The sequence below is a fragment of the Botryllus schlosseri genome, chromosome 6, assembly GCF_051294905.1.
Source record: "Botryllus schlosseri isolate E-star chromosome 6, Bs_hap1, whole genome shotgun sequence".
In the NCBI taxonomy this organism is placed as follows: domain Eukaryota; kingdom Metazoa; phylum Chordata; class Ascidiacea; order Stolidobranchia; family Styelidae; genus Botryllus; species Botryllus schlosseri.
Window position 1 is genome coordinate 19,334,872 of NC_137241.1, and position 24,835 is coordinate 19,359,706.

The 24,835-nt window shown below is 41.5% G+C and overlaps 3 protein-coding genes and 1 long non-coding RNA gene across 5 annotated transcripts; 3 read left to right on the forward strand and 1 right to left on the reverse strand.

The window, feature by feature from the left end:
* Positions 1 to 51: 51 nt before the first annotated feature.
* LOC145441400 (uncharacterized) lies at positions 52 to 15,865 on the reverse strand. The gene is made up of 4 exons (XM_080319250.1): positions 15,071 to 15,865; positions 10,080 to 10,301; positions 8,816 to 9,145; positions 52 to 233 (listed from the first exon to the last, which is right to left on the reverse strand). The coding sequence occupies exons 1-4, from the start codon at positions 15,211 to 15,213 to the stop codon at positions 119 to 121; spliced, it is 810 nt and encodes a 269-aa protein (XP_080175376.1). The 5' UTR covers positions 15,214 to 15,865; the 3' UTR covers positions 52 to 118.
* Positions 1,890 to 4,857, forward strand: LOC145441402 (uncharacterized). 2 transcript variants are annotated; one of them, XR_013915816.1, is made up of 3 exons: positions 1,890 to 2,531; positions 2,970 to 3,233; positions 4,661 to 4,857. It is a non-coding gene; the product is annotated as an uncharacterized LOC145441402 (long non-coding RNA). The 2 variants fall into 2 exon arrangements; XR_013915815.1 differs by lacking the exons at positions 1,890 to 2,531; positions 2,970 to 3,233 and adding an exon at positions 4,109 to 4,353.
* Positions 4,964 to 8,287, forward strand: LOC145441401 (uncharacterized). Its single transcript, XM_080319251.1, has 3 exons — positions 4,964 to 5,310; positions 6,953 to 7,032; positions 7,871 to 8,287. Exons 1-3 carry the CDS (start codon positions 5,307 to 5,309, stop codon positions 8,159 to 8,161), a joined length of 375 nt encoding a protein of 124 aa, XP_080175377.1. The 5' UTR covers positions 4,964 to 5,306; the 3' UTR covers positions 8,162 to 8,287.
* Positions 15,866 to 23,105: 7,240 nt separating the features above from the next.
* LOC145441423 (uncharacterized) lies at positions 23,106 to 24,835 on the forward strand. Its single transcript, XM_080319279.1, has one exon. The coding sequence runs from the start codon at positions 23,460 to 23,462 to the stop codon at positions 24,390 to 24,392; it is 933 nt and encodes a 310-aa protein (XP_080175405.1). The 5' UTR covers positions 23,106 to 23,459; the 3' UTR covers positions 24,393 to 24,835.

Genomic DNA, 24,835 nt, shown 5'->3' on the forward strand with positions numbered 1-24,835 from the left:
GTATATACAACCTTCCACGGATCGCCATAACATATCAAATAATGCCGCATCCCGATGTAAACAAGATCCGTATATTGCACAACGAATGAAAAGAAAGAATGACGAAGATTGTTTGCTACTAAATTTCCGGCCACACCGCACACGATGAGTTATACAACTTCCAATCGTCGCCCGAGCACCAGCTAGTGTCGACATTGCCCCAGGGATCGACGTGCCACACCGTGATGGAGCAACTAAACATAGAGTAAAGTTCAGTAATTCTAATGTTAACCTAATTTGGGCAAGTGAAAAATATTTCATTTTCTAGTCGATTTAAAAAAAAGTGTTTAGCCGAAGTTCTAATCATAACTTAATTTGAAAGAAAACTGTGTAGGGATGATTCTAATGGAATAGCATACTCATATCGAAATAAACCCGAATATTTTAGCCTGACACTCGTCAGGGGTAATCGTTAGCAACTAGTAGAGAATTGGAAAAATGAACAATTCGTATCCCCAATATAATATAATATAATTTGGAAAAGTTGAAAAATTGCCAGTTGCCGACTCTGGCTTCGATCACCATTTCCCGGAAATGTCGTTTCTGCGTTTGTGCTAAATAGGCTGCCTGTTACGGAATCTGAATACTATCATTTGAGGTTTCAAGGCTTCCAACGTTGACAAGGAAGGTATATCGACACTGTATTTCAGTGACGAGCGGGTATTGATTTTCGAGAATTCAACTATCCAACTATATCCGAAAATCCCGTCCAATAATCCAAAAAATCCGCATCGAAAAACACCGTCACAGAATTTCAACTGTCCAACTGAGCTGAGATAAAGTGATATGTGATAATATGATTGGCCTTACAGTATTGTCTACTCTCCAATGGTAGTGGTGTATGTTGATTTATCTTGGCTTGGACCCTTGACAAATATTTTAGAGTGCTAACAGTCGTATCGCAAGGTGTCAACTGCCTGCGTTTGGTTATCGAATTGACTACTTCTTTCAGTGGGCTTGTAATCAAAACTCCCTTCCGTTCACAACTATCCGGACATATTCGTATCAAAGTTAGGACTATGCTGTCCGATGCTCCGTCGATGAAATTACTCTTAGGGCGGAGATAATAAAGTAAGCTGATCCGGGAGAATGCTAATCATGTGAATAAAAACTGTTAATCGGGACGCAATTTAGGCGCAGATAATAAAGTTAGCTGATCCGGAATAATGGTAATCGTGTGATTAAATATGCTAATCGCGACGTATAAAGTTGGAAAAGGTTACGCGCGATGGTTAGTCGAGGTGTCCCGAGTTTTCAATCAAGTGGCGTTATCTGTTGCTTCATATTGCGGAAACGCGTTACAGGCTTTCGGTTGTCAATTTGTTGAATGAAACAGCTGCCTGCTGACAGCGATACTGCCACTGTAATAGGTCGAACTATCACATCATCGCGAAATCAAAGTCGTGTCCAATTCGTATGGTATACACTGTAAAAAATAAACATGGATTTTATCATGGAAATGACATGACTTCCTCTTTCTCATGTTAATTCCATGAAAACACCGACATGGTTTTAAAATCTCATGTTGACATGACAAAAACTTCCATGATGGGACATGATGGGAGCCATGTCTATGGTTATCAAGTAAGAGTATCACGTTGAGCTTTAGTGATATCATCATAATTATCATCATCATCGTCACTGAGAGAGAGGAAGAGAGAGAGAGAGAGAGAGACAGAGAGAGAGAGAGGAGCGAGAGAGGGAGAGAGAAAGAGAGGAGGGAGAGAAGGAGAGAGAGGAGATAGAGATAGAGAATAGAGCAGAAAGAATAGTGGGGGAGAGAAAGAAGGGAATGAGAGCCTATATAAAGGAGAGAGAGAAAGAGAGAGGGGAGGGAGAGGGGAGGGGAGGAGAGAGATAGGGGGGAGAGACAGAGAATAGAGCAGAAAGAAGAAAGGGGGAGAAAGAAGGGAAAGGGAGCATAGAGAAAGGAGAGCGAGAGAGAGAGAGAGAGAGGGAGGGGGAGGGGAGGAGAGAGATAGGGGGAAGAGAGAAATCAGACTTATTCTCGTTTTCACCATTGAGATGCTTTGACGATTGAAATGCGATAACCATGCTATCCCTGAATGCTGAACGTTGAGCCGGATAGCCACGGATACCAGTTTTTTAGTCTTTGGTCTGACATGGCCGGGAATTGATCATATGACCTACCGATCAAGAAGCAGGACGCTTTACCATTTCACTATATCGCTATTTCAGCTGAGTGACAAGTAAACATCGTTACATCCTCACAGGATATATTGCAATACACAAACATCGTGATTCGTACATAGCTACATCATCGCACGCAAACAACGCCGTTCGGTTACGGAGCCATAATGACTCCGGATTATCTGGTTACAAAACCAGTCATGCGTACAGTATAGACGTAGCGCTCAATTCAAAAGGATTGCAAAAAAGAGGAAGTTTGATGGAGTCGGTCATTTCATAGGTTGTTTTGTGAAAGTTGCAAAGTTTATGGCTTGTTGCTGTATTAAGCCGTGGATTGGATGGTAAGTATTGATGTATTTATTGTTCCTGTCTTCGTTGTAATATATCCGCCGAATCTGCAATGCGTCACTGGGTATAGTCGAACCTGAAGCAACTTAGTCGTATTCAGTCAGATACCGGCATATAGCGGGAACTGCCAAACGGCTGCAAATAGTGATCAAAGTTTACTGCGTATGCATTTGTATGTAGTTGTAGATCATGTGGTAGTTGGTAATGCGTTAGTAGTCCTAGACGTTTCACAAGCTTCCTTGCTTTTATTTTGTACCGTACTGGCAATGTTAAAGTGAAGTATTTATCCAACTGTAGGAATATTCATCCTGAGGTGATTGAAAAAACTTCAGCTTTAAAAAATATGGGATATCATGCTATACTTGAGCCTTTGATTCAAGATTTGAAAACCCTAGAAACATAAGAACCAGATGTAAATTTGTATTTTACAGATATACATACTGCAGTTGTTTGTAATGTTACTCCTGTGATATTTGTGACATTGAAAATGAGGCTGCTGGAGATCATGAACGACTGAACGAGTGATTACAGTGGATCACAGATCTGAAATAGCTGAAACTGTGAGAACTGTATTTCGGAGTAATATCGGGGACAGTATATTCAACTTCTATATTACGACGAGGCATTTGCCTCGTATGATCTCTCGACAATTCAAGATAAAGGAGTAATACGACTAATCTTGACAGACGATGAAAGTAAGTAATTATTACCACACATAAATTGGTAGGCTACTATACTAGGATTAGGCTACACTCTTAACGCATATTCGAAGAGTTGTTTCGAGGTTCCGAACGACACTGATTCCAAATATGACCTTGGTGTTTTCAAATTGTCTCTGGTTTTGGTGATATCCCATGGGGTTATTTTGACGAACGTCACATTTTCACTGTATGGTCCAGATAAAAAAAAACGGCTAAGAAATTAAATCTACTTGTTATACTGAACACTGTATTAAATCAAAATGCAGTAAAATAATTATATTTAGGGTAATTGGATTTACCGTAATTTTCCAAGTATAGTACGCCCCCATGTATAATACGCACCCCTAAAATAGCATGTAAATTCTGGGAAAAAGCCTGTACCCATGTATAGTACGCACCCTGCATTTCAGTACATGAATAGTTCCGATTTCGTATACGATGTCATTCTGTTTTGCGATGTCACTCTTGAACAATCATTACACAGCGATCGCTAATCATTATACAATTAGCGGGATTGTCTTTGAATGATAGTAGATAGCAGCCAAAGCCTGCAAGGCGGGCGGCGCGATAGTTCAGGCTAGCGACACAGCATCTTGAGCACGAGAAGACCTTTTACAGATGCGATTGCTAATCATTATAAAATTAACGGTATTGTGTCTAAACGATAGTAGATAGCAGCCAAAGCCTGCGACGCCGGCAGCGAGTTAGTTTAGGCCAACGAACCGACATCTTGCGCACGATGCCTATTATAGATGCGATTGCGCCTAGGCTAACGGTTATGTCATGCGCAACAGGTCTGTTGGAGATGCGACTGATTACGCAAGCGATTATATCTTGCGCACATGGCCTCTTGTGTATGTACTATGTATAAATTGCGTATGCGATTGTTCGGGCCGGTCGTTGACGCGATGAATTGGCGAGAATTGCCACGCACGAGTGTCTATTAGTGACCTAATTTTGCTCGCGTACAAACGGCAAACCAACTCAGCAGGAGATCGCGTGCTTTTGCACACGACTCTCGTTAATTGGATACACGCGTCGCTTCCCACTTATTACTGCGCGCGATGGCTGAAAGTGATGCGCGATTGGAAACAAACATGAAGAATGAAGATAGGTGTGATTTCAAGTTTTTTATCGAGGGAGATTTTTTTCAAGCGCGTTGTTCCCATGTATAATACGCACCCCCCGATTTTAGGGCAAAAAATCGTGAAAATTTTGCGCATTATACATGGAAAATTACGGGTATCATAATTGGAGTTTTTTATAGATTATTTCTTAAGAGACCACATCATATTTAGAGTGGTGCCCCTTTAATTTCAACCTTGCAATCGATTTCTTACAAGCACGTTGCTATTTTTGCGCTGAAGAGATATTTCCATGGCTAAGCCAAGTATTATCGTGACTCTTCTATACTTGTGCAGAGAAAGCTGTTTGCAAAGTCAACACATCTACCCTTCCGAAGACGAACTTAGCGTCGACGAGCATCAAAAGGAAATAAGTCAGAGTGGAAATAGAGGGTGCCAGATGAAGAGATGCTGCAAGATCGAATGTGAAGAACTTTTAAATCAGGCCGCGACAGTGTCGTAAATGGAACATCAGCAAGAATACTGATGAAGAATGAAGATCAGTTTGGACCCATGCTCCCTTGGTAGGTACAATCTAACGCAGTGGTTTCAAACACAACATTGCCATGATCGAGTCAATCTGCGACTTTGCAACAAACTCACAAAGTGTTCGTTTTACAGAATGCTATGATAGTACAAAACAAACTACATATATATATTCCTGAAATAATTTACGATAGTTGTGACATATCCTCGACCACAAGCCCGACCTGTGCTTAAATTGAGACTACTGATAGTACTAAAGGCTCCTGCAGACAAACTTAATTAATTAGCTATGATGTAAATCTGTCACAATGTTCAGATTTTGGAAGAAGTGAAAATATGTTGCCTGAATCAAGCCTGTTTGGATGTTGATTTGACCTCAAAGATTTTGGAAAAGACTTGGAGCTCAGCACTCAGTCTCCTGCAACCGCAAGAAATTCCGATAGAAATTCAAAAAGTTATGGGTAAGTAAGATACTTTCGCAAATTTAGGTAGTTGGCGGTCAATATCTGTCGAGTAGTTCTAGTCGCGGATTGTGAAAAATGATTAGTTCAAATTTTAGTTGCGGGTTTCGGGAAGTGAGTAATTCTTGTTCCAGCTTCGCAGTTGTGTAGGTGCTCAATAACTGAAAAACACATGTCATCGCGAGGGTGGGTTGAAATCGAATAGCCTACCTGAGTGATTCCACAGATCTAGTTGGTTCAGGGATGGGCAATTATTTTTCTCTGCAGGCCACTTCAGTAATAGAAAGTAAGTTGGCGTGCCGAGCCAAACCAACATGTTCAGCTATATTCTCCAGTGTATTGATTTTATTTATAAATGGAAAGCAGTGAATTACATTTTTAATAAATACGTCTCCGTGGATGTGTTGATATTAGATAGCCTAATGAGAAAAGTACGGTTAATTAACGAAATGAAAATTTATCTTTATTTTCCCTCCTAATTCAAGATAATGTTAAACATGATACATTTTGAATTCTCTGTAATCCGGGTTTTTATATCAATACATTAAAAGGTAAGCTATATCTTAACAGTGCGACTTGATGAAATTGACATATATATATATATATCGGTTTCGGCCGACATGTGGCGGTACTTTTGGTCAAGATTTCCTCGCCGTTGAGCTTTTTTGCAGCACACTTCGCAGAGTCACATGTTAGCCGAAACGTCATTGTCAACGTCTTGGTGTGTCCTGACGCGCTAACGGCCGACGCCGAAATGCTGATCTCTATAAATTAGCTGTTCTTGCGGGTAGAGTGGTACCCATATTATTATCAAAACATCTAGTCACTATATATCGCGCGAAGAAAATTTGAATTAAATTTCATAAATTATAGGATTTATGTCCATTTACGAAGTAATTTTTGGTGCTTCGAGCTCGGGCCCTCTCCATTTGAGGGGTCTGGGATGCGGCAGTTGCGGCCCTGTGTTTAGTGCATTTCAGCTTTCGACATTCTTTTTATGATATGTCCATTCACCCTTTATGTATGATGAGGTTTCAGTCAAAACGCGCACTGACAATGGCAACAAAGAAGGTTTGAACCAAACTATACGGAAGGAGTAACTTATTGTGACTTATTGTTACGACCTTGCTACATAGACTTGATTTTAAATCTGGATTACGCATACAAGCTTGGGAGGGACGTACGCTATGTTATCGCGATACATTATTGAGCAGGTTTCAAAGTAAATCAATTTCCGTTCCAGCTCAGTTTATCCAGCTTATGGTTTTATTCAGCAATATTCAAAAGTAGGTTTTATGTTTTTAATTCCAAAAATTGGCCACATGTGCTTCTCAAAATAATGGGGCTCACTTTGCCCATGGCTGAGTTCGATGTATTATAGTTCGTTAGTTGCGGATTTATAAAGGTCATTACTTGGTAGGATATTATAGAAATAGGGTATTTCAAGTTGCCGATTTTAAAAACTGTCTGGTTCCTAAGGCAATGTTGAAATTTGCATATTTTTTGCCACGCCCATATTTGCAGTTCACACTACACAAACAGTAACTGCATTCATTTAATTTTTGTAACTGCATTTATTTAATTTTCAAACCGTTTTTTTCTCGAATGTTCCACTTGAGCTGATCTCTCACTTCTCATTCAGGTAATCAGAAATTGGACTGGGTGGTCGGCATACCCACCATTTTCAATGAACGCTTCGACAGCTTCCTGATTGTGGATAAGGTGAGTTGTTGATAATGGCCAAAACTGGTTTGCTCAATAATACTACAAGACAATACTACAATAATAATAATAATAGTTAATTCAGATTCAAGTGCTCGAATCATTATGCCCAGCCCTACAAACAATGTGAGTTTAGTGTGCGCCATTGCCTCGCGGGAAAACCAGTCAAAAACCATTGATATTGTTAGTTGTGATTTAGTTCGTAAGCTCCTGATTTTAAAAGGTTGCTAGTACTAGTTCTAGTATCAAATTTTAAAAAGTTCTAGGTATAGTTGTAAGTTATAGTTATATTTGTGGATTTTGAAAATTGAGTAATTTTAGTTACAATTCTAGTTTTGAATTTTATAAGGTGATTGATTAGTCCTAGTTTTAGTTTTACTTGCGGATTTGAAAAAGCGAGTAGTTCTGTTTTCGGAATTCCCAGAAAAGACACAAACAACCTTTGGCCGGGTCGCAATCACCAAAGTTGAACTCCGTCACCAAAATACAAGTTTTCAAATCCTGGATTAACCGCCCATCCGTGCAATAATCCATCCATTTATTAATAATTGGATAATCGTAGGTCGTAGCATCAAATAGTATAGTGGTGCAGAGGTAAAGGAATGGAAGACAGTGCATGTGTGCATACTTGATATTGTCAAGTGAAAAGTAGATTTTGTACATACCGAGACAATTCATAGACAAGGTCACTGTAATGAGGTGCTAATAGATTTTTGTCATCTTAACTGGCTGTGATTGATACAACTTTAAACCACCTTGGAAACTATTCATATGTATTCTATCAACCCGTGTGCCTTGAATAGTGCACGCATGGTAATGACATTTATATTCATTATAGGATCCGAAGAATGTCAACCCGACGATGAAGTGCGATACTCTTCAGAAAAAGTGGACAATCCATTTCGTTTGGGAATCTGTCGATGGACTAATGAGTTTCCATCATACAGTGGCGACATATTGCGTTTTCAACATGAAGTTTGCGCCAGCGTCAGCGAGTTCATTGAACTTTTCGCAGATTTTCTTGCAAACATTCCAGATGTCAAATACAGCTAAATACATCCAACCACAGGGTATGTGTACATTAATAGAGGTGAAAGGTCAATTTGAAGCATTATTAGGACATGGGTAGGGACATGGATGTCAACAGGTCTACATGGATGTCGACAAGTTATCATGGGCCTTTTCCATGTCAACATGACTCAGGTGGGACCAGGTCTAGACTATGGGTACACCCATGATTATTTTTTACAGTGTAGCTAAGAAGAAACGGATTATAGAATATTGATATCGCTCTGCCATGGCGGGTACATAATTCGTTGATTGTTTAGTGAATCTGTTACCTGGAGACTATCGGCACGGTCACTATCGAAAACATTTGTGCGTAGGAATGGTACGCAGTGTACGCAGTTTTTATGAATAACTTTAACTAGTTATCTATATAGTTTGTTCTGGTTTGTTAAGTCATGAGATTAACGCTCCGGCTTGTTAGGTCATGAGATTAACGCTGACTTTATGCGCTGCGATGAACCGGTTTCCTTAATCCAGGGTTGATAAATCCGGACGAACGCGATAATCGACTTTATTGCTAATCCAACTGTTTTATCTTCGCCCTTAGTGCGAGGGGCGCATATTTCCATTGCTTAAAAATCGACTCCCCCACTCGGCCCGAATAATTACAATTGGCACTAGACTCGGATAATATCGCTCCAAGCGTCGCGCCAAGCCCTGTTCTATAATAATCAGTTTTACGCAAGTGAATCCAAGAGAAATAGTGAAGCCATACCAGACAGCATCATAAGCCTCAGCGTCCGGCGAATAGGCATCTCCATCGCGCGTGTCCAGCGAAACCAGCCTGGCACAGGCAAGTGAAATAATCCCGATGCACGCAAGCGCAAAGATGACGCTTGCCAGTAACCACGACCCGTTCGCGCATACACTCGGGCAAGCGGCGTCCATAGCAAAATCGAACGACTCCGACGGGATTCCCGGCCCGCAAAGTTCGGGCGTACACGAGCCGCATTTCGCGGAGTAAAATTCGTGGCAAGCGTGGCAGCGGAACATTCGCGCCGCGTCTGTGACGTTTGTCTTGCGGCCGCAACGTGGACACACGAGCCTGCAAAAACAGATCATGGACATAACACCGGGAGAAGTGAAATCAGAATGAGCCCCATACTAAGGTAGCGGATCTGTAACGTAAATATCGGGTTTCGACTTAATCACATGCAGATGAAAATTTTGAAAGACATTTGTCGTGGGCTGTTGCCGGGTACTTTTATAGAAGCTACTTAAACGATAATATCTTTCCGAACCTGTAGTGTTAATAGTTGCATAAAATGTATACAGTGCTGATAAAACTACTCTGTCTGTCTACTGACATACGTCCATGGGAAAGTGGTGTACTCAAATGATCCAATATCTTTTCCGTGACATCCGGCATATCACTCCGGCAAACTTTAAGTTTGATAAAACGTAATGACTGATGTTCAAAGAATGTACAACCATACAACATCGGTTTCACGTTTGTTCAGAAAACTTACGAGCAATCGCCACAATCCCTGGTTTTCTTCACACGGGTCGTCACTATCAATTCTGGGGCGTCTCAACTTTTGCACCAATAATAAGTCCTTTCTGAACAACGTCTTACCAAATTCTATTGAAGGGATTATTTTTAAGGGTTGGATAGAGGGATTTTAGGTTGTGGGGAATGAAGAATGGGAGAAAAATCAGAAGTGGGAATGAAGAGAAAAGGGTTACGAACCACCGCTTCACATGTACGGTAGCAGCTGGACAAGTTCTTCTGCGATAACTTATCGCGGGCCCCGTAAGTTATCGAAGGCCCCGCTCTCAGCCTTTTGACCTCTTCGTTTGAATTTTTTGTCAAAATATTCAGAGAGAGTTATGATTTCGTATCACTAGACACTAATATATATTTGAACATTCCAAGTAGTACATCCTGACATGACGTCATCTGAGTAGTACTAATTACTAGACTCGACGGTATTCGATTTTGTCCTAGAGTTGCAGCGGATCAAGAAATCGTCGCCAACCTTCTCTTTTCATCCCGAGTCAAGCACTGGCAGCAAATATCACTATTTCGATGCCCGCAGCTCATCGTAACGACTTTCCCGACGTACTCGTGGCATATCTTGCAAATAATCGGCGATGGGAATGTGTCAATGCTTGTCGCGCTTACAGGAACTGTATGGCGACATATTGGACATGACAGGGGAGGCGGGTGTAATATCTTTTCAGTAGGATATCTCTGAAACCTGCGAACAAAGCGAGTTTTTCAAAATGGCGGACGGCAAAACGAATAGGTGCTGTACAGAGCACTGCGCAGGAAGATCAAGCCATTAGCCATAGTTGTGAAGTATAAATACTCAGGTTTCTCCATTGCAAATCCAATGAACAATTTGGCATCTTTATTGAATACTATTCCAGAGTTAGGGTTGCCATATTCGATAATGCATGATTCCTGACAAATGTAGCTCAATTGTTTTGAACAATATCTGAGTATCACCAAAGTAGGCTTACATCGGCTTGATGTCATATGGATGAGAATTTCGAAAAAATATAATAGTCGCATGCAGTGTTGGGATGACTCGAGCCATGACTTGACTCGAGTCAGACTCGAGTCAACTTTTTCGTATGACTTGACTTGACTCGAGTCACTTTGCAAAAATGACTTGACTTGACTCGGCGCTTCAGAAATGCGGATTGACTCGTGACTCGGAGCAAAATTTACGAGTCAATTTCAAGTCATCAATAAGTAAACGGTCTCGACCAAATCCCTGTATCATGTGTATATTCGGATTATTACCGATACGCCGGTGGCACTTGTGAGAGCAACCAGTCATTCAATTACTGTACGTTTCACTGGTCCTCCATTGTTACATCACAAATATATTGGCCGCAAACGAAATGATCACAGCTTACGTTGCCGTATAGTAGTAAGTAGATTAAAAGCAACGTATCTGGGTATCTCTGTTTCTTAAACGGCCTAGTGCTTACATTGCGCAGTGGTCACCTTTACCAACCATCTTGTATGATTTAAATAGAATGAATATAGTTCATGCATTTATATTCTCACGGATGTATAGCTGGGTAGTGTATTGTACCACATCAATTTGTTTGAACTTCTCGAGGCTTCGTATTCGAATCTATATTTTGGCTGATAATAACATTAATAACATACTGTAGCATGTAACTATACAGTTATTCACGTATTTTATTAGTTGTTCTACGTGTGCGTGTGCGATACAATGCACCTTTGCATGTATATTTAACCTTATATTCGTTATTTTATTCAAGATAAATGGCTAATTAATCGTCTTTCTCACAGCTGGCAAAATGTTATGACTTTGAATCATCACTCTTGCTTCGAAAATTCAATTTGACTTGAATTGTGACTTGACTCGTGACTTGACTTGACTTGACTCGAGTCACCTCCAAAAATCGAGTGACTTGACTTGACTCGAGTCACCTTCGAAAATCGATTGACTTGACTTGACTCGAGTCAAAATCTGCAATGACTCGAGATGACTCGTGACTCGAAGGTAGTGACTTGATCCCAACACTGGACTCGCATGGTGATACATAAACGCAAACATTCTTGAAAACAGCAGCAATGACGAAGAGCATCCTGCATGTCATTAACTTTAGAGACTAGGCACAATGATTCGAGTAATAACTAATAATTGTCCAATTCCAGTCGAATAATGAGTTGGTATATCAGAGAGTCATTATTTTCGAATACCCAAATCTTATACCTCTTACCACGAAATCATAGAGATTTCCTGCGTCTCCATACTTTCCGGTCGTGGGACCTTTGTAATGCGATTGTACGTGTACCAATTATACCATATCACTCAAAACATGTAGCGCAAGGATCCACAAGGATGCATCCGCGCCATGTTATAGCTGTGTTTACAATTTGGAAATTTATATGACGTATCCTGGCATTATACACTCTGTGATCGCATAAAAGATACAAATTCGAACTCTTCAAGTTTGGGGAGGGGTATTATGTTTCGGTCGTCAACAACACGGTATGAGAGTTAGCAATTGATTTGATGTTTCCAGGTGGGTGTCTGGTTTCGAAGACTACTCCAAGTCATTTCGACACCTTCCTATCTCTCATTGCGTCGCAGTCGTGTGGTGTATTGAAATGACGAAATTCTTAGCAGTATATTGAATTAGATTGAAAATCGTCTTTGCTATCGAATTCAATGTATCGCAAGAAGTAAGGACGGAGGCAGTTTCGTCGAGTAGAGAACTTTCACGACCAATACAATGCTAAATAATACGAAATTACGTGACACTTGAAAGATGATAGTGAGGCATATTGCATAGTACTGCACAGCCATGAAAAGTGCATTCATATGCAATCGGATTGCGAGGACCACTGGTTTCCTGGAGTATAGCACATTATTATCGCGTTCTTCTATCTCTTCGCCTCTTTTACCACGAAAATCATCTAACAGCGTGAGGCAGACTCCATTATACGCGTCATACTCCGGATTCCTTATGAATGAGTAATATTTTTGTACGACTCATGAAATAAATCAGGATGCGCTTTTACAGCTATATCCCACGGACAGGGAATTTCGCCGGTGGGTTTCCAATTTCGTTTCGCTAACTGGCATTTTCTTGTAACGCGCTTGAAAAATCAATGCATTCTTGTTTCGAAGAGTCAGGTCTTATTTTCAAGTTGACGAGGGAAGTAGTTCGCTGCCGACAGCCATGATCGAAGGAACGCTTGAAATTGTGCGGGCCAGGTCTTATTACAGGAAGTAACGCCATGCCGAGGTATTTCCATGCCTGCGATCCGGCAATAATGCGCAGTTTTATGGCGCCATTTCGCGCGCACATAACTTCCGCCAGAATTGCCGAATGTATAATTGTATTGTTACATACGTTCCGAGCAAAATTGATGAGAAATACACGAGAATAGCGAGATGTATTGAATACATTGCGCAAAATTCCTGGAGAACAGGCGACTTAACTCAAACTACTCGCCGGATATTCTATGATTCGATGTCATAGCAGGTCATAGACTATATATTGTTCTACATCTGATGTAATGTTTTGAATGATAGCAATCCACTGGGTATGGATCAGTATATTCTGGTTCTGACTTGACCATGACTTGATAAAAAATACATGCCGCCCAAAGTTTGATTTATCCTATTCTTTGCAATGGAGGGTGTACTGACTGAATACAAAATTCATGACTAGACATTTCAACTCCAATATGCGACATACGCGTGTTGTCACGTCAATGGATTGACGGAAGGAGCATATTTTGAAGAATACAAGTCCAAAGCCACGTTCCGCATCACAAATCCCGTTATGATGATTTCGGACTAGCTGACATGATTCTGGTAAAGCGATACCGAGAATACGTATATGCATATTTTGCGGTTATCAGATGTTGCGCAATTTCTTATCGCGGTTGTCTACCACGCGCATCGAGCATTCCGCATGTTGTGTGATGGTAGGTCGAACGACGCTGCTGAAGACACTTCTCAATTTGTTTCGCCATCGTAATTACCACCGACTTTGACAAACCCGGATTGATATTTCACCTGTTATAACGATAGCAGCAATCGTCCACTTTGATGTTATCGCCGAATGCGATTGACTAAATCTTCCGTTTATGAGAATTAGACGTCGACCGATTATCGAGATGGCCGATTATCGAGGCCGATATTTAGAGCTTGCCTGGTTATCGATATCGGTCTATGCAGGCCGATATCGCCGCCGATATTTTATATTGAAATTTTTTTTTAAATATCGGAAATTCAATGCCCCGTGTTCTCAATCTCAAGAACTTGACGACGCAAAGGATAATATATGACAGATTTACCATTGTAGGACGAGTTTAATTTGGTGAGCATGCAGAGAAACTTTGCTTCCTGCATTACAATCTACCTTTTCTGAACTGATCTGCAATTCTGTATCATCTTTTGATTTTCGGGTTATCCCAAATTTCAACGAATGTTCACAATTAAGCAATTAGTCTTTTCAATTTCAGTCTTCTCGTTTGTTGTTCACCTTTCTGTGGCATGAGCATTGAACAAGTTCCATCTTGCCTAATATATAATATATTTTGTGCGAAATTGTTCTCTGCTCCTTCCATATTAATATCGGCCTATGATATCGGTTATCGGCCTTGTGAGTGTCGAAATATCGGTATTGGTATCGGCCTGTAAAATTCAATATCGGTCGACCTCTAGTGAGAATACATTTAACTGATACATCGATACTTATCGATGCATCGATATTTAAGAGACACGACTGATTCTAATCGCAATATCGATTCATGGTAAATAATGATTGCAGCGCATTTCAAACAAATAGCATATAAGTGCTACATAATTTGGTAATGTTATTCCTGAGATGACTAGCATACCGACGTAATCTACTAGCGAACGCATAATTATAAGATGCTATTATGGAGTACACCATTCGTCCTGGGTGTATGTGTACAGTGTACACTGTACACTGCACACATTGCACCATGCTGGACAGGACATATCAATAGAAAGATAGTTCCTTACCGCTTAGTAGTAGCCTAAACGATCGCATTGATAATCGCATCGATACAGGCGAAGCCGTGCTTAAATGATACGTGCTTACTGTACTACGGGAGATATCGAGGTCCCATTTCGTTTACCTACAACATGTCGGCCTACTGTGCCAATTGTAGTACTTAAAAATCGTTGATTCATCGCACGGCAGGCGCCAACACGGTTTCTAGTGCATGTCTCTTACTAAAATATACTGCATGCGGACAGATAGACTAAACATCTAACCAGAGTTCAGAATATAATAAACATAATGCAAAAGGGCTTTTAAGTACATACCCCCTAAATAATACTATCAGCGACTGATGCATAGTAAATTGTATAATGTTGAGTAGGCCATAGGAACCAATGCATATCTGTGCCGGTATTTCAGTATAAGCTAGTTACGGGTACAGGTAAAACAGCGCTATAAACATCATGCCATCACCAAACCATAAAACATGACTCACCTATTGTTCTGCATAGATATCATCTTCAAACACGAAAAACACAGGACGTGCAGACACGGCAAACAACGAGCATCTTGGATTTCCTCGAGGCAGACGCAGCATTGGTGTGCGCTTCGTCCAGTCACCTCATTCTCAGTAACCATCGTGAGTACAAAGTAGTAAAGATTTAATCAAAACCTCGAAAATACATCGTACCAATAAGCATCACAATGAGCTGCCTGCGAAAGAACCAGGTACCGAAAACGTAGCGGTTACTCAAACACAACACAAGGATTATATAGATCGCGCTTCCGCATCGTAGCGTTATGGTCTGATAATTTTGAAAGATACCCTTCTCGAAGAACGATCTCACTTCGGCCGATAACCCCAGGTCACGACCGATTCCCAGGAAGGCCTACTCGAGGAGTTTTCGCATAAACTCTATCGCTGAATAATGAACAATCATTCGCGGCTAAATCGAGTACGGGCTGCTAACCGTTTAGAACGCATTGGCCGTAGCCCCATACAACGTGCTTCGCCGCACCGTAGACCGTAAATATCGGGTAATTTGCGATCGACCTACTCTTCAGGTCTACCACTTTGTTTGCCATAGCCAATTGCTTCAACTCCGTTCCAAAACAATGCGTCAGCGAGCAAAAATACCAAAATATAACCCATCGCGTTCATGCATATCGAGTGTATGCTTCATGCAAACACTATTCACTTGGGCGCGGTGTACAGCAGGTAAAGTCGCATGCATAATATACGGTTCTGTTAGTTTTATCCGCTCAGACACTCAACGTACAACGCGATATACAAGAAACAATGTCATGCACACCAGCGAAATGTCGCATTTTCGAAGGAAGAGAGACAATCGGACCTGTCTATGTCTCAGGCCGCTTCAATATGTCATTTTGGAACTAGAAATTGCCAAGTTTATGTATCAGTTCCACTGCGGTCACTACCCCAAAAACTTCAATAACGTCTTTACCTCGGTATCAAAAGTGCATAAGTACAATACACTCGCGTCCACGTCGTCCAACTACCATATGGTAGGGCTGGGCAAAATCGAGTACCTAAGTGATTCGATTCTGAATCACGTAATATGCTTCGGGTCGAGTTAGTTATCGAGTATTTCTCATTATGACGTCATAACACAATGTAATACGCCAAAGCTCAAATATGTACCGTAGGTACCACAAAGAATATAACGCCCGTTATTTATCTCATAAAAGATACTTTGGTATTTTTTCGACCATACCGATTTCATTCCACTTGGTGACAATGTTGTTGTTTAATCATGACTGAGGAAATGTTCTACGTCCAGTAACCTACGTAACTTTGTACCATATGTTTCGTATGCTACGATACCGCCAATCAATGTTTCAAGGCTTCAACAGTGAAAAATACTATCGGAACTATAATTCTCGTCTCGTTGATAAATTAACTTTCAGAGATGAGAAGCGTATAATTTCAGTACTTGAAAAAATCGTCTTTTACTACTCGACTCGAATCATTAAAATTAATACTCGATTCAGAGTCGAGTACTCGAATCATTGTGCCCAACCCTACCATATGGTCGACAAAAAGATCATCGCTCCATCAAATATGCCAGACATATAGTGTGAAACAGTATCTCGCCGGCTATCCGACAGTTATCGAGCAAGTTCAGTCCACATTCAAGTCGAAATACAAACAATTTATACTGAATCAATACCATCCATCCCTCTAGTTTCCAGGACCACGACCTGACACATCGATGTTGCCTTCCGGTTCCGACACGTGACATCTCTTTTGTGGCCTGTCCTTTTATATTACCTTCTTTTACTTCTCATTCAGTGTGCATATACATGAGCATGACTTCTCATTTACATCGCCTTGGTCAGGTGGTGTCGACACCTTCCCATTTTTCATTGTATCGCAGTTTTCTGGTGTATTGAAATGATGAAATTGTTAGCAATAAATTGAATTGGAATGGTAAGTTTTCAGTACGCTTCGTCTACTGCGGTCACGTGCAAGACCGCAGCATGGTGACATAACTTCGTCTTGACGATAGAAGATGATGTGACTTATTTTTCAAAATCTCAATAATGGTAGAAGCAGAAGTAGATAGTAGACCACCAAAGTTCACGTGGGGAATCCTGACTACACGCACGCATTCATGAGCGTAGTCTGAGGGGTCATATCACGTGACGTCACGAATTTAATATGACATATGCAAGGCATTTGTATTTGGAAATGTTCCTTAGCGGCTACTGAACGGCTGACATACATTTCGTACCCTGCATTTAGCGTATAGGCTATAAGTTTTTTGAACGAAAGCAAAACTCTTGGACTGGAAATGAAAATTATTCGGAAAATGAGCACATGTTAGATTTAGTTCGAACGATCATAGATCCAAATATTACATACATTGAATACCAACTCAAATGACATAGTATCCGGATGATATAACCATAAGGCACTTATCTGATCCTAATCCAAGTATAGTAAATCATAGTCCTATGGAATTCAGCACTAACCCGCTTTATAGATGTTCTTGATATTCAATTCCTAAGGCGTTCATCTCGCAGCTATTAATGCAGGTCCGCCACTGATACCTGTGAGATGAAATTCTAGCTGAGAAAGAAAGAATACAGTATTTTTGCAAAATACCGATTGTTCCTGACTGCAATGAATAAAGTCTCATATAATGAGAGAGAGCGTGTTGTCAATCGCGTGCCCGACAGTTCTATGACGTTCATTCTGAAAAACGGACCGCGGGGGCGGGTCTGGGAAACGCGTGTAAAATGCACTGGAACAATAAATAGAATTGACCCTTCGAATATGGACCCACACTGGCACATTCCCCTTGTTTATTAATACTGTTTCAGCAGCATAATTTTTACGAAAAAACATATCCCTGATAAACTCACCGCTGCTGAATTAGCCAAAGCGCTGCAGAATGGGTCCAACAGGATCGGCACATGGTCACATACACACGTATGTCGAACACTTGGGGGTTGAGGGATTATTTTGTAAGGATCTGTTCTGAAACACGACGGAATGCCACATATCCGCCTTTCTCACTCTTTGATCACGGCATATTGCAGATATTGATAATATTATTAGTGCGCCATATTCAGGAATGTGACGATCATATATGTGTAGGCCTACTTTGCTGTGGGGTTAAAATTAGGGTTAGTTCGGATTTCAATAATTTTCACTATCCGGATAACGGATATATCCGTATATTTGGAATTTAGCAAACCGGTTAACCGGATAGTGAATCCTAAGTGAGATAATCGATTTGAAGAGGTCTGCATGAAAAATGGATCGCAAAATCATTACACAGTGTAATTGCAGCTCCCTCCTTATAAAGCACACCGCATCAATAGTGGCATCCTGTAGCCGGGACCGGAGTTTTGTAACAAAGAGTCCACACGTATTAAATGCTCTTTCTGCTTCCACAAAATGGGCTGAATTATAGTAGTCTAAGCAAGGCTGAATATAGTAAGCAGCGCTTCCTTTTCGTTTCGCCCATTCTTCTGTTTAGGTGTCCAGTACTGGAAGGACGAGTAGCTGATACCGGAATTGAGGCCGACATGATAGCTCGCTCTAATTCCTCCATGAGAAATTCACATGATCAGGCCCGTAGCCAGCCGAAAAACAAGGGGGGTGTTTTGAATAAAACGAGGTGGTTTCGATTGTTTTTCGAATTTAGTATCAGCGGAAATCAATTACGCTTGCACGCACGAACATGTTTGCGGAATGTGAACATTCGATGTCATTCAGTTTCGCAATGTCACTCATTAATCAGAATCGTTGATCATAATAATCTCAGCGGCATATTGTTTCCAAGCCACCAAGAGATAGGAGCCAACGCATGTCAGGCCCGAGACTATGGTTACGCCAGCGATGATATCGTTCGTACCATGCCTATTGCAGATGCGATTGCGCAGGCCAGCGATAATACCGTGAGCACCAAGCCAATGCACATGCGATGATGTAGGCCAGAGATGGTGTAATGTCCACAGAGCCTATTGCAGATGTGATTCTGCCAGCGGAACTATAGGCTTATTGAAGACTCGAAAAACCAGGCCAGCAACGATAGCCGAGTTCGCGGCAATCAATGACCTAATTTGGCGATCTTCTCAGCGGGAGATTGCGTCGCGTTACACAGTGCATTGACGTATCCCGCTAATTGCCGACACGCTTCTCGCTAATTGGCCGCGCGAAACACTGATATTACGACTTATTGAAGCTTCCTAAAAGTTTAAAACACATCAATAACGATACTATTTTATCCGGTTAACCGGCAGATTTATAGCCGGATATCGGATAATAAAAACACCTTTGGTTAACCGGTTAACCGGTTAACCGTTATCCGGATAATCCAACCCTAGTTAAAATGTTACATCAACGTTTAACGAAAGGTAGCTGAACCCACTTATTGTTCTCAACGTTTAAGCGGTTTACACCCTCGATGCATTACGAGTGTACGCCGAACATACCGTCGATATAATACGATTATAAATTATCTTGTTCAAAACGAGTGCACTGCAAGCAGTGATGCGCATCGGACCGATTCGGATAGGGTTAGGACTGGATTTTGCACAATTTTAATATAGTCGGATCGGATTCGGATTCTATTGCCGATTTTGTTTCGGATATTTTCGGATAGTTGCAACTTCTGCTTCGGATGTATTTGAATAGTTCTGACCAGTGATGAGCGGATAGTGCTTTTCGAGACTCCGAATCCCTCCGACAACTTTAGTGTCTGAGGAAAACTACCTCCGACTCCGAAGAGCTCAATCCCAGACTCCGAGATACTTCGAAGAATCTCGTCAAGTATCCAAAACAGTGGCAAGCATGGTACATGGTACATGTGATAATATGGTTGGCCTCATAGTATTGTTTACTCTCCAGCCCCAATTGCATCCAGATGGCTGATTTTTATGCACTTGGCAATCATTTTTGCATGTTACCCGTCATATTACAACTTTACAAGGTGTCAACTGTCCGTGTTTTGGTTTGTAATCATAATCAATAGTGTATTCTAGTCAGATCTATCCAAAGATATCAGAGAAAAAAGTTACAATACTCCGAAATTCTCCGAAAAAATATCTGTAGTAAACTCCGACTCCGCTCCGACTGTCACAAAATAGGAAAAACTCCGCTCCGAATCCACTCCGACTCCGCTCCGATGCTCATCACTGGTTCTGACCAGACGTGACTGTTGATTTCAAGTCAAAGCGAAAATCTTCCTCTCGACAACCAAACACAGACAGTGAACACGTTCTGATGGCAATGGTAGCACTCTAAAGTTGTTCTGTCAAAAGTCCAAGCTAATATAAAGTAGCTAACCCCAAGTTTTGCCTTTGTAAAGAGTAGGCCTTCTCTGCTCATACAAGGGCGTAGCCAGAAAAAATATTAGGGGGGGGCGAAAAATTCGATGACTTAAATGAGCCCCTCCCACCTAAAGATAAGGAAAAATGGGCTAAACGATGGTCTTGGGCCCTTATTGAATGATTAACACAACATCTGAGGCGATCTTTATGCATATATTCCGCTCATATAAAATGATGTGTGATTGTAGAAAACTCTGACGTCAATACTTTCGCGCGAAGCGCGAAAATTTGTTGGTTAAAGAATGAAAATTGTTCATTATATTGTTACTTGCATATTGCAAATACGTTTTCATTATCAGATTTACCGGCAAAGCTAATAGAAGTGGTGTCATCGAACATTCAGGGCAAGTACACTTGAACTATGTTCATAACACACGGCAAGACTATTTAGAGCAGTGGTTCTCAACCGGTGATCTGCAAAGCCTTTTCAAGGGATGCACGAAAACTCCAAATTTGCAAAATGGTTGATAACCTAATAATAATAAGCTATTTTTGGTTTGTTTTAAATTAGAGAGATGATGAAGCACTTTCGCTTCATAACTGCTGAAAGTTCAGGACTCACATAAACAGAGAATGGCCGTCTGAGATGAAATATTCCACCGTGCAAAGTCATTTTAATTGCCAATAGCCTACTTATACGAACACATTGCTGTTTAGGGATGTTTTGCTGGGGTTTTGAAAATAATTGTATGCAGAGATCCATTTTCTCCTATGAAATACACCGACCGCTATTCCAGAATAACTTCACGATGAGCTGCTAGATAGAAATGACTAGGCTGGAGGATATATTGATCCATGTATGTTGCCATCATAGCCAAATGTGTCGTCGGACGGGTTACGCGTTATTATTACATTTGCCACCACCTATCTCCGTGGAAATGGATTCACGGCACTGTTTTGTTTTGTTTTGGGGGTATTCATGGTGTTTGTCGACTACTATGGTCATTTACACCAGGCCGATATTCTTCTTATTTTCCGTAACTGCCGACTTATAGCACGACCCACCTCTAGGCTTTTGTAAGACACCGCTGACGCGGATGAGGTGGCGAGGAGGAGCCTAGGTAAACCTCCAACACTTAGGTATCGAATTTCGGAAGTCGACCTCGGTCGGACTCGAACCCGCACCCATTGGTGTTGCAGCCGCGGAATATACCACTGCGCTATCTCGCCACCTGATTCACGGCACTCGTTCATATCAAATCGACGACGTGGATTTTCAAGACATAGCCCTGTATTTCAAGAAAAGCAGCTACAGAATTCGCTTTAAAATAATAAAAAGTCGGTGTTATTGTCAAGAAAGGTCATTACGCTGTTGTTTATCACTAGCCTACAGATAATAATTGCACAAGACAGATGAAGGTTGCATGATAATAGAGGCAAATTTGAAATAAGAACTGGGGGTTCGCCGGGGTACGTGAAGGTGCACAGAGGGTCCGCGACGACAGAAAGGTTTGGAGCCACTGATTTAGAGTTTGTATAGGGTGGATGCTGGACGGGGCAGTTGTCATATATTGCTGTTACTTCATGGCTTGCGGAGAAAGCTGTCACCACTCAAGAGATCACTCACACACAAGGTCGTAGCCAGAATTACATTTTTTTATTGTGTGTGTGGGGGGGGATTTTTATGAGTTTAGGGAAGCTCTCCCGTGGGAACACCTCGCAGAACCGTATATCCTGCCATGGGCAATTTCATCACTACCCTTTATTCAGACGATTCTTAGACGCACGCACACACATACCCTATGGAAGCTTCCAGTTGCTTCCAGTTGAAAAGCAGTGTGCATTACGGACCTATAGTCGCGCGGAGCGTACATGTTTTTGAGTAAATGAAAGTATTTGATCAATAATATTGGTGCGTGTATATGAGCAAGTGGATTCCATTCTTAATAATTACTTCGTTGAAGCACGGTTATTTAGTGACCTCTGGTAAAGATTGATGCTAGTTTAGAGATTGGAATTGCTGATTTATATACCAGACCAAATTACAAAACTCCTTTGATCAGGCTCGTGCGATTTCAAATTAGCACTTTTTAAAGGGAGGTGGCGATATTTTCCTGTGCCAGTCGCATTCATGTGGGAGAAGTCTGATTGCAGGGACAGGATCATTAGGCGCCAGCCATTTAAGTACCCGAAAATCTATATCGAATACATGCGTCGGTTTTATGGCCGTCAATCATTTTGGGAGCGCACTTTGCGGAGTCGCATGTAACCTACTTTATATGTCTTCGTGTGTCCCGTAACGGGAATTGTCGGAGCTATCAGTCCCCAATCCCCATACTAAACTAACAACCCTAAACTCAATCAACCCACCGACCTTGAGTTACTTTCGTGTGTCTACTGGCACTGTTGTATTCTCATAATTAAGAATGCAGCTAAAATCAATTGTGGGTATTTGCGGAAGATTTTTTTTCGGGAGACCGATAATAAAAGCAAGACTGTTATGATCATGGACACTAAATCGCGCGAAGCGCGAAGAAATTTTTTAGGTTGCATTCATCTGCCCTAAAATAATGTCATATTTATTGATTTTACGAAAAATTTTCCAAAAATTAGGGGGGGGGCGATCGCCCCTGTCGCCCCTCGCTGGCTACGCCAGTGTGCTCATATCTACAATTATGATTCTTCGGAATATTCGATTCGGAGTTTTCCGATTATTGACGGCATTTTTGGGATTCGCGCGGATTTTCGGTTGAGGTTGTTCGGATTCGGACGGATAGTTCGTCAAAGACCCGAGCTGTCGGACGGATTCGGATTCTCAGAAATCAATACCAGCTCATCTCTGACTGCAAGACGGTAATTGCGCAGTGGGAGTCATCGCAGGCTATTAAGTAGTATTATACCTGAATTATCACATGCACAATTAATAGTTTCTACTTCATGTTGATACGATACTTCGGTTTGAGCTGATAGTCACGGCACTTATGTATACTCTTCTATGCTTCGAGGGCTAATTGTGTGTTATTGTTGAAGTCGAGTGGGAGAAGTTGCAGATGAGCTAAGCACTATATACGCCACAAAGCATGAAGTTAGTAAACGCCACCATTACTGGTTGTGGAATGAGTATCGGGAATTATCATGCAAAGTATATTGCGGCCGGCGTAACAGGTGTACTTCTAGTGGGAACATTGTACACGGCTATTTGCGCAGTGACCGCAGAATGGCGAAAAGCGAGGACCACATATAGCAGGAAGAGGAATCGCATCAGGAACACCATGGGCATTTTGATGGTCATCGCGGAAGTGTCGCTGATAACTCACTTATTTCTGAGTGCCTTTGAGATCCACTACGGCTTCGAAGATGATTTTGCGTGCGAGGGCATGAAGAAATCCAAGTTTGTAGTTTATGCCGTGTCCGTTACGGCAGTGTTTCTAGTTCTGTGGATGAGGCAGAGAGTGTTCTACGCTTCGAAAGCGTTGAAGTCTATCACAACTCGATTGCTTCGTCAGGTCAGCGTCTCCATTATAATTGTGATGATATTAGGGGTTGTTGTCGGTGTGCTGTTGATTTTGACTACCAGACAGTACGCCAGTTCCGCCGGGGGTTGTGTCGTGCATAGTTACACCGGATGGATCCACCTACCAGAAGCGTTGATGATCTCATGCACGGGATACTTTCAAATTACCTTGTTCATACTTTTCGCATACCCAATTGAAAGGCATCGACGTGACATGAAGAATTCCAAAATCGATTCCTCCAAGTTGCTCTTGTTAATTAGACGTGCCCGCTCGACGACGCTGATAGCGGTACTCGTCGACGCTGCGACAGCAGCGATATCCTATTCTCTGTACTGCAAGCTTGATGCTATTTTGATACAGGGCTTACATGAACTATTGGTGTTTACTTATATTTTATGTGTAACATTCTCCTTCCCTGATTGGGAATTTCGATTATATCCATTCGGCAAAAGTCGCGCGGACGAGGTGGACGGAGGGGAAGACGATGAGTTTCTCTGATTGTTGGAGTGATAATCTAACGCAATTCAGCGCCAATATCGTTGAACGGGACAGACAGAGACATACAGTCCATTGCTTCGTCAAAATTACTCATAAATTTGTCTGGAGATGACGACATCAGATGTCTTAATACTTGTCACCACTATGAGGGTTAGAGCGGGGCATGGACCGGAGCCGGACTGTTTACCCAACAGGAATTTTCATATTTGGACGGAGCCAGATATGAGCCGGATTCCTATTTTTCTTATACAGTCTGAGCCGGATCGAAGCAGGATTCGTACTTTTTTGATACTGCCAGAATCGCTATCGAGGCTATGAACGTGGTTACTTATGAACGTGGTTACTGCCACTCACACGCCATCAGTAGCCTCCAATACAAACCTGTGAGTTTTTATTGTCATGTTTCTTTTGTTGCAATATTTAATATATGACCTGAATCCGAA

Excerpts from the sequence above, each read along its gene's own strand:
- LOC145441400 (XM_080319250.1), bottom strand. The coding sequence starts at position 15,213 with ATGGTTACTGAGAATGAGGTGACTGGACGAAGCGCACACCAATGCTGC. Across the intron at positions 10,302-15,070 it reads ATATCTATGCAGAACAATAG|GTTTCAGAGATATCCTACTG; the intron begins GTGAGTCATGTT and ends CTTTGTTCGCAG. Across the intron at positions 9,146-10,079 it reads ACTCGGGATGAAAAGAGAAG|GCTCGTGTGTCCACGTTGCG; the intron begins GTTGGCGACGAT and ends CTGTTTTTGCAG.
- LOC145441423 (XM_080319279.1), top strand. The coding sequence starts at position 23,460 with ATGAAGTTAGTAAACGCCACCATTACTGGTTGTGGAATGAGTATCGGG.
- LOC145441401 (XM_080319251.1), top strand. Across the intron at positions 7,033-7,870 it reads GCTTCCTGATTGTGGATAAG|GATCCGAAGAATGTCAACCC; the intron begins GTGAGTTGTTGA and ends TATTCATTATAG.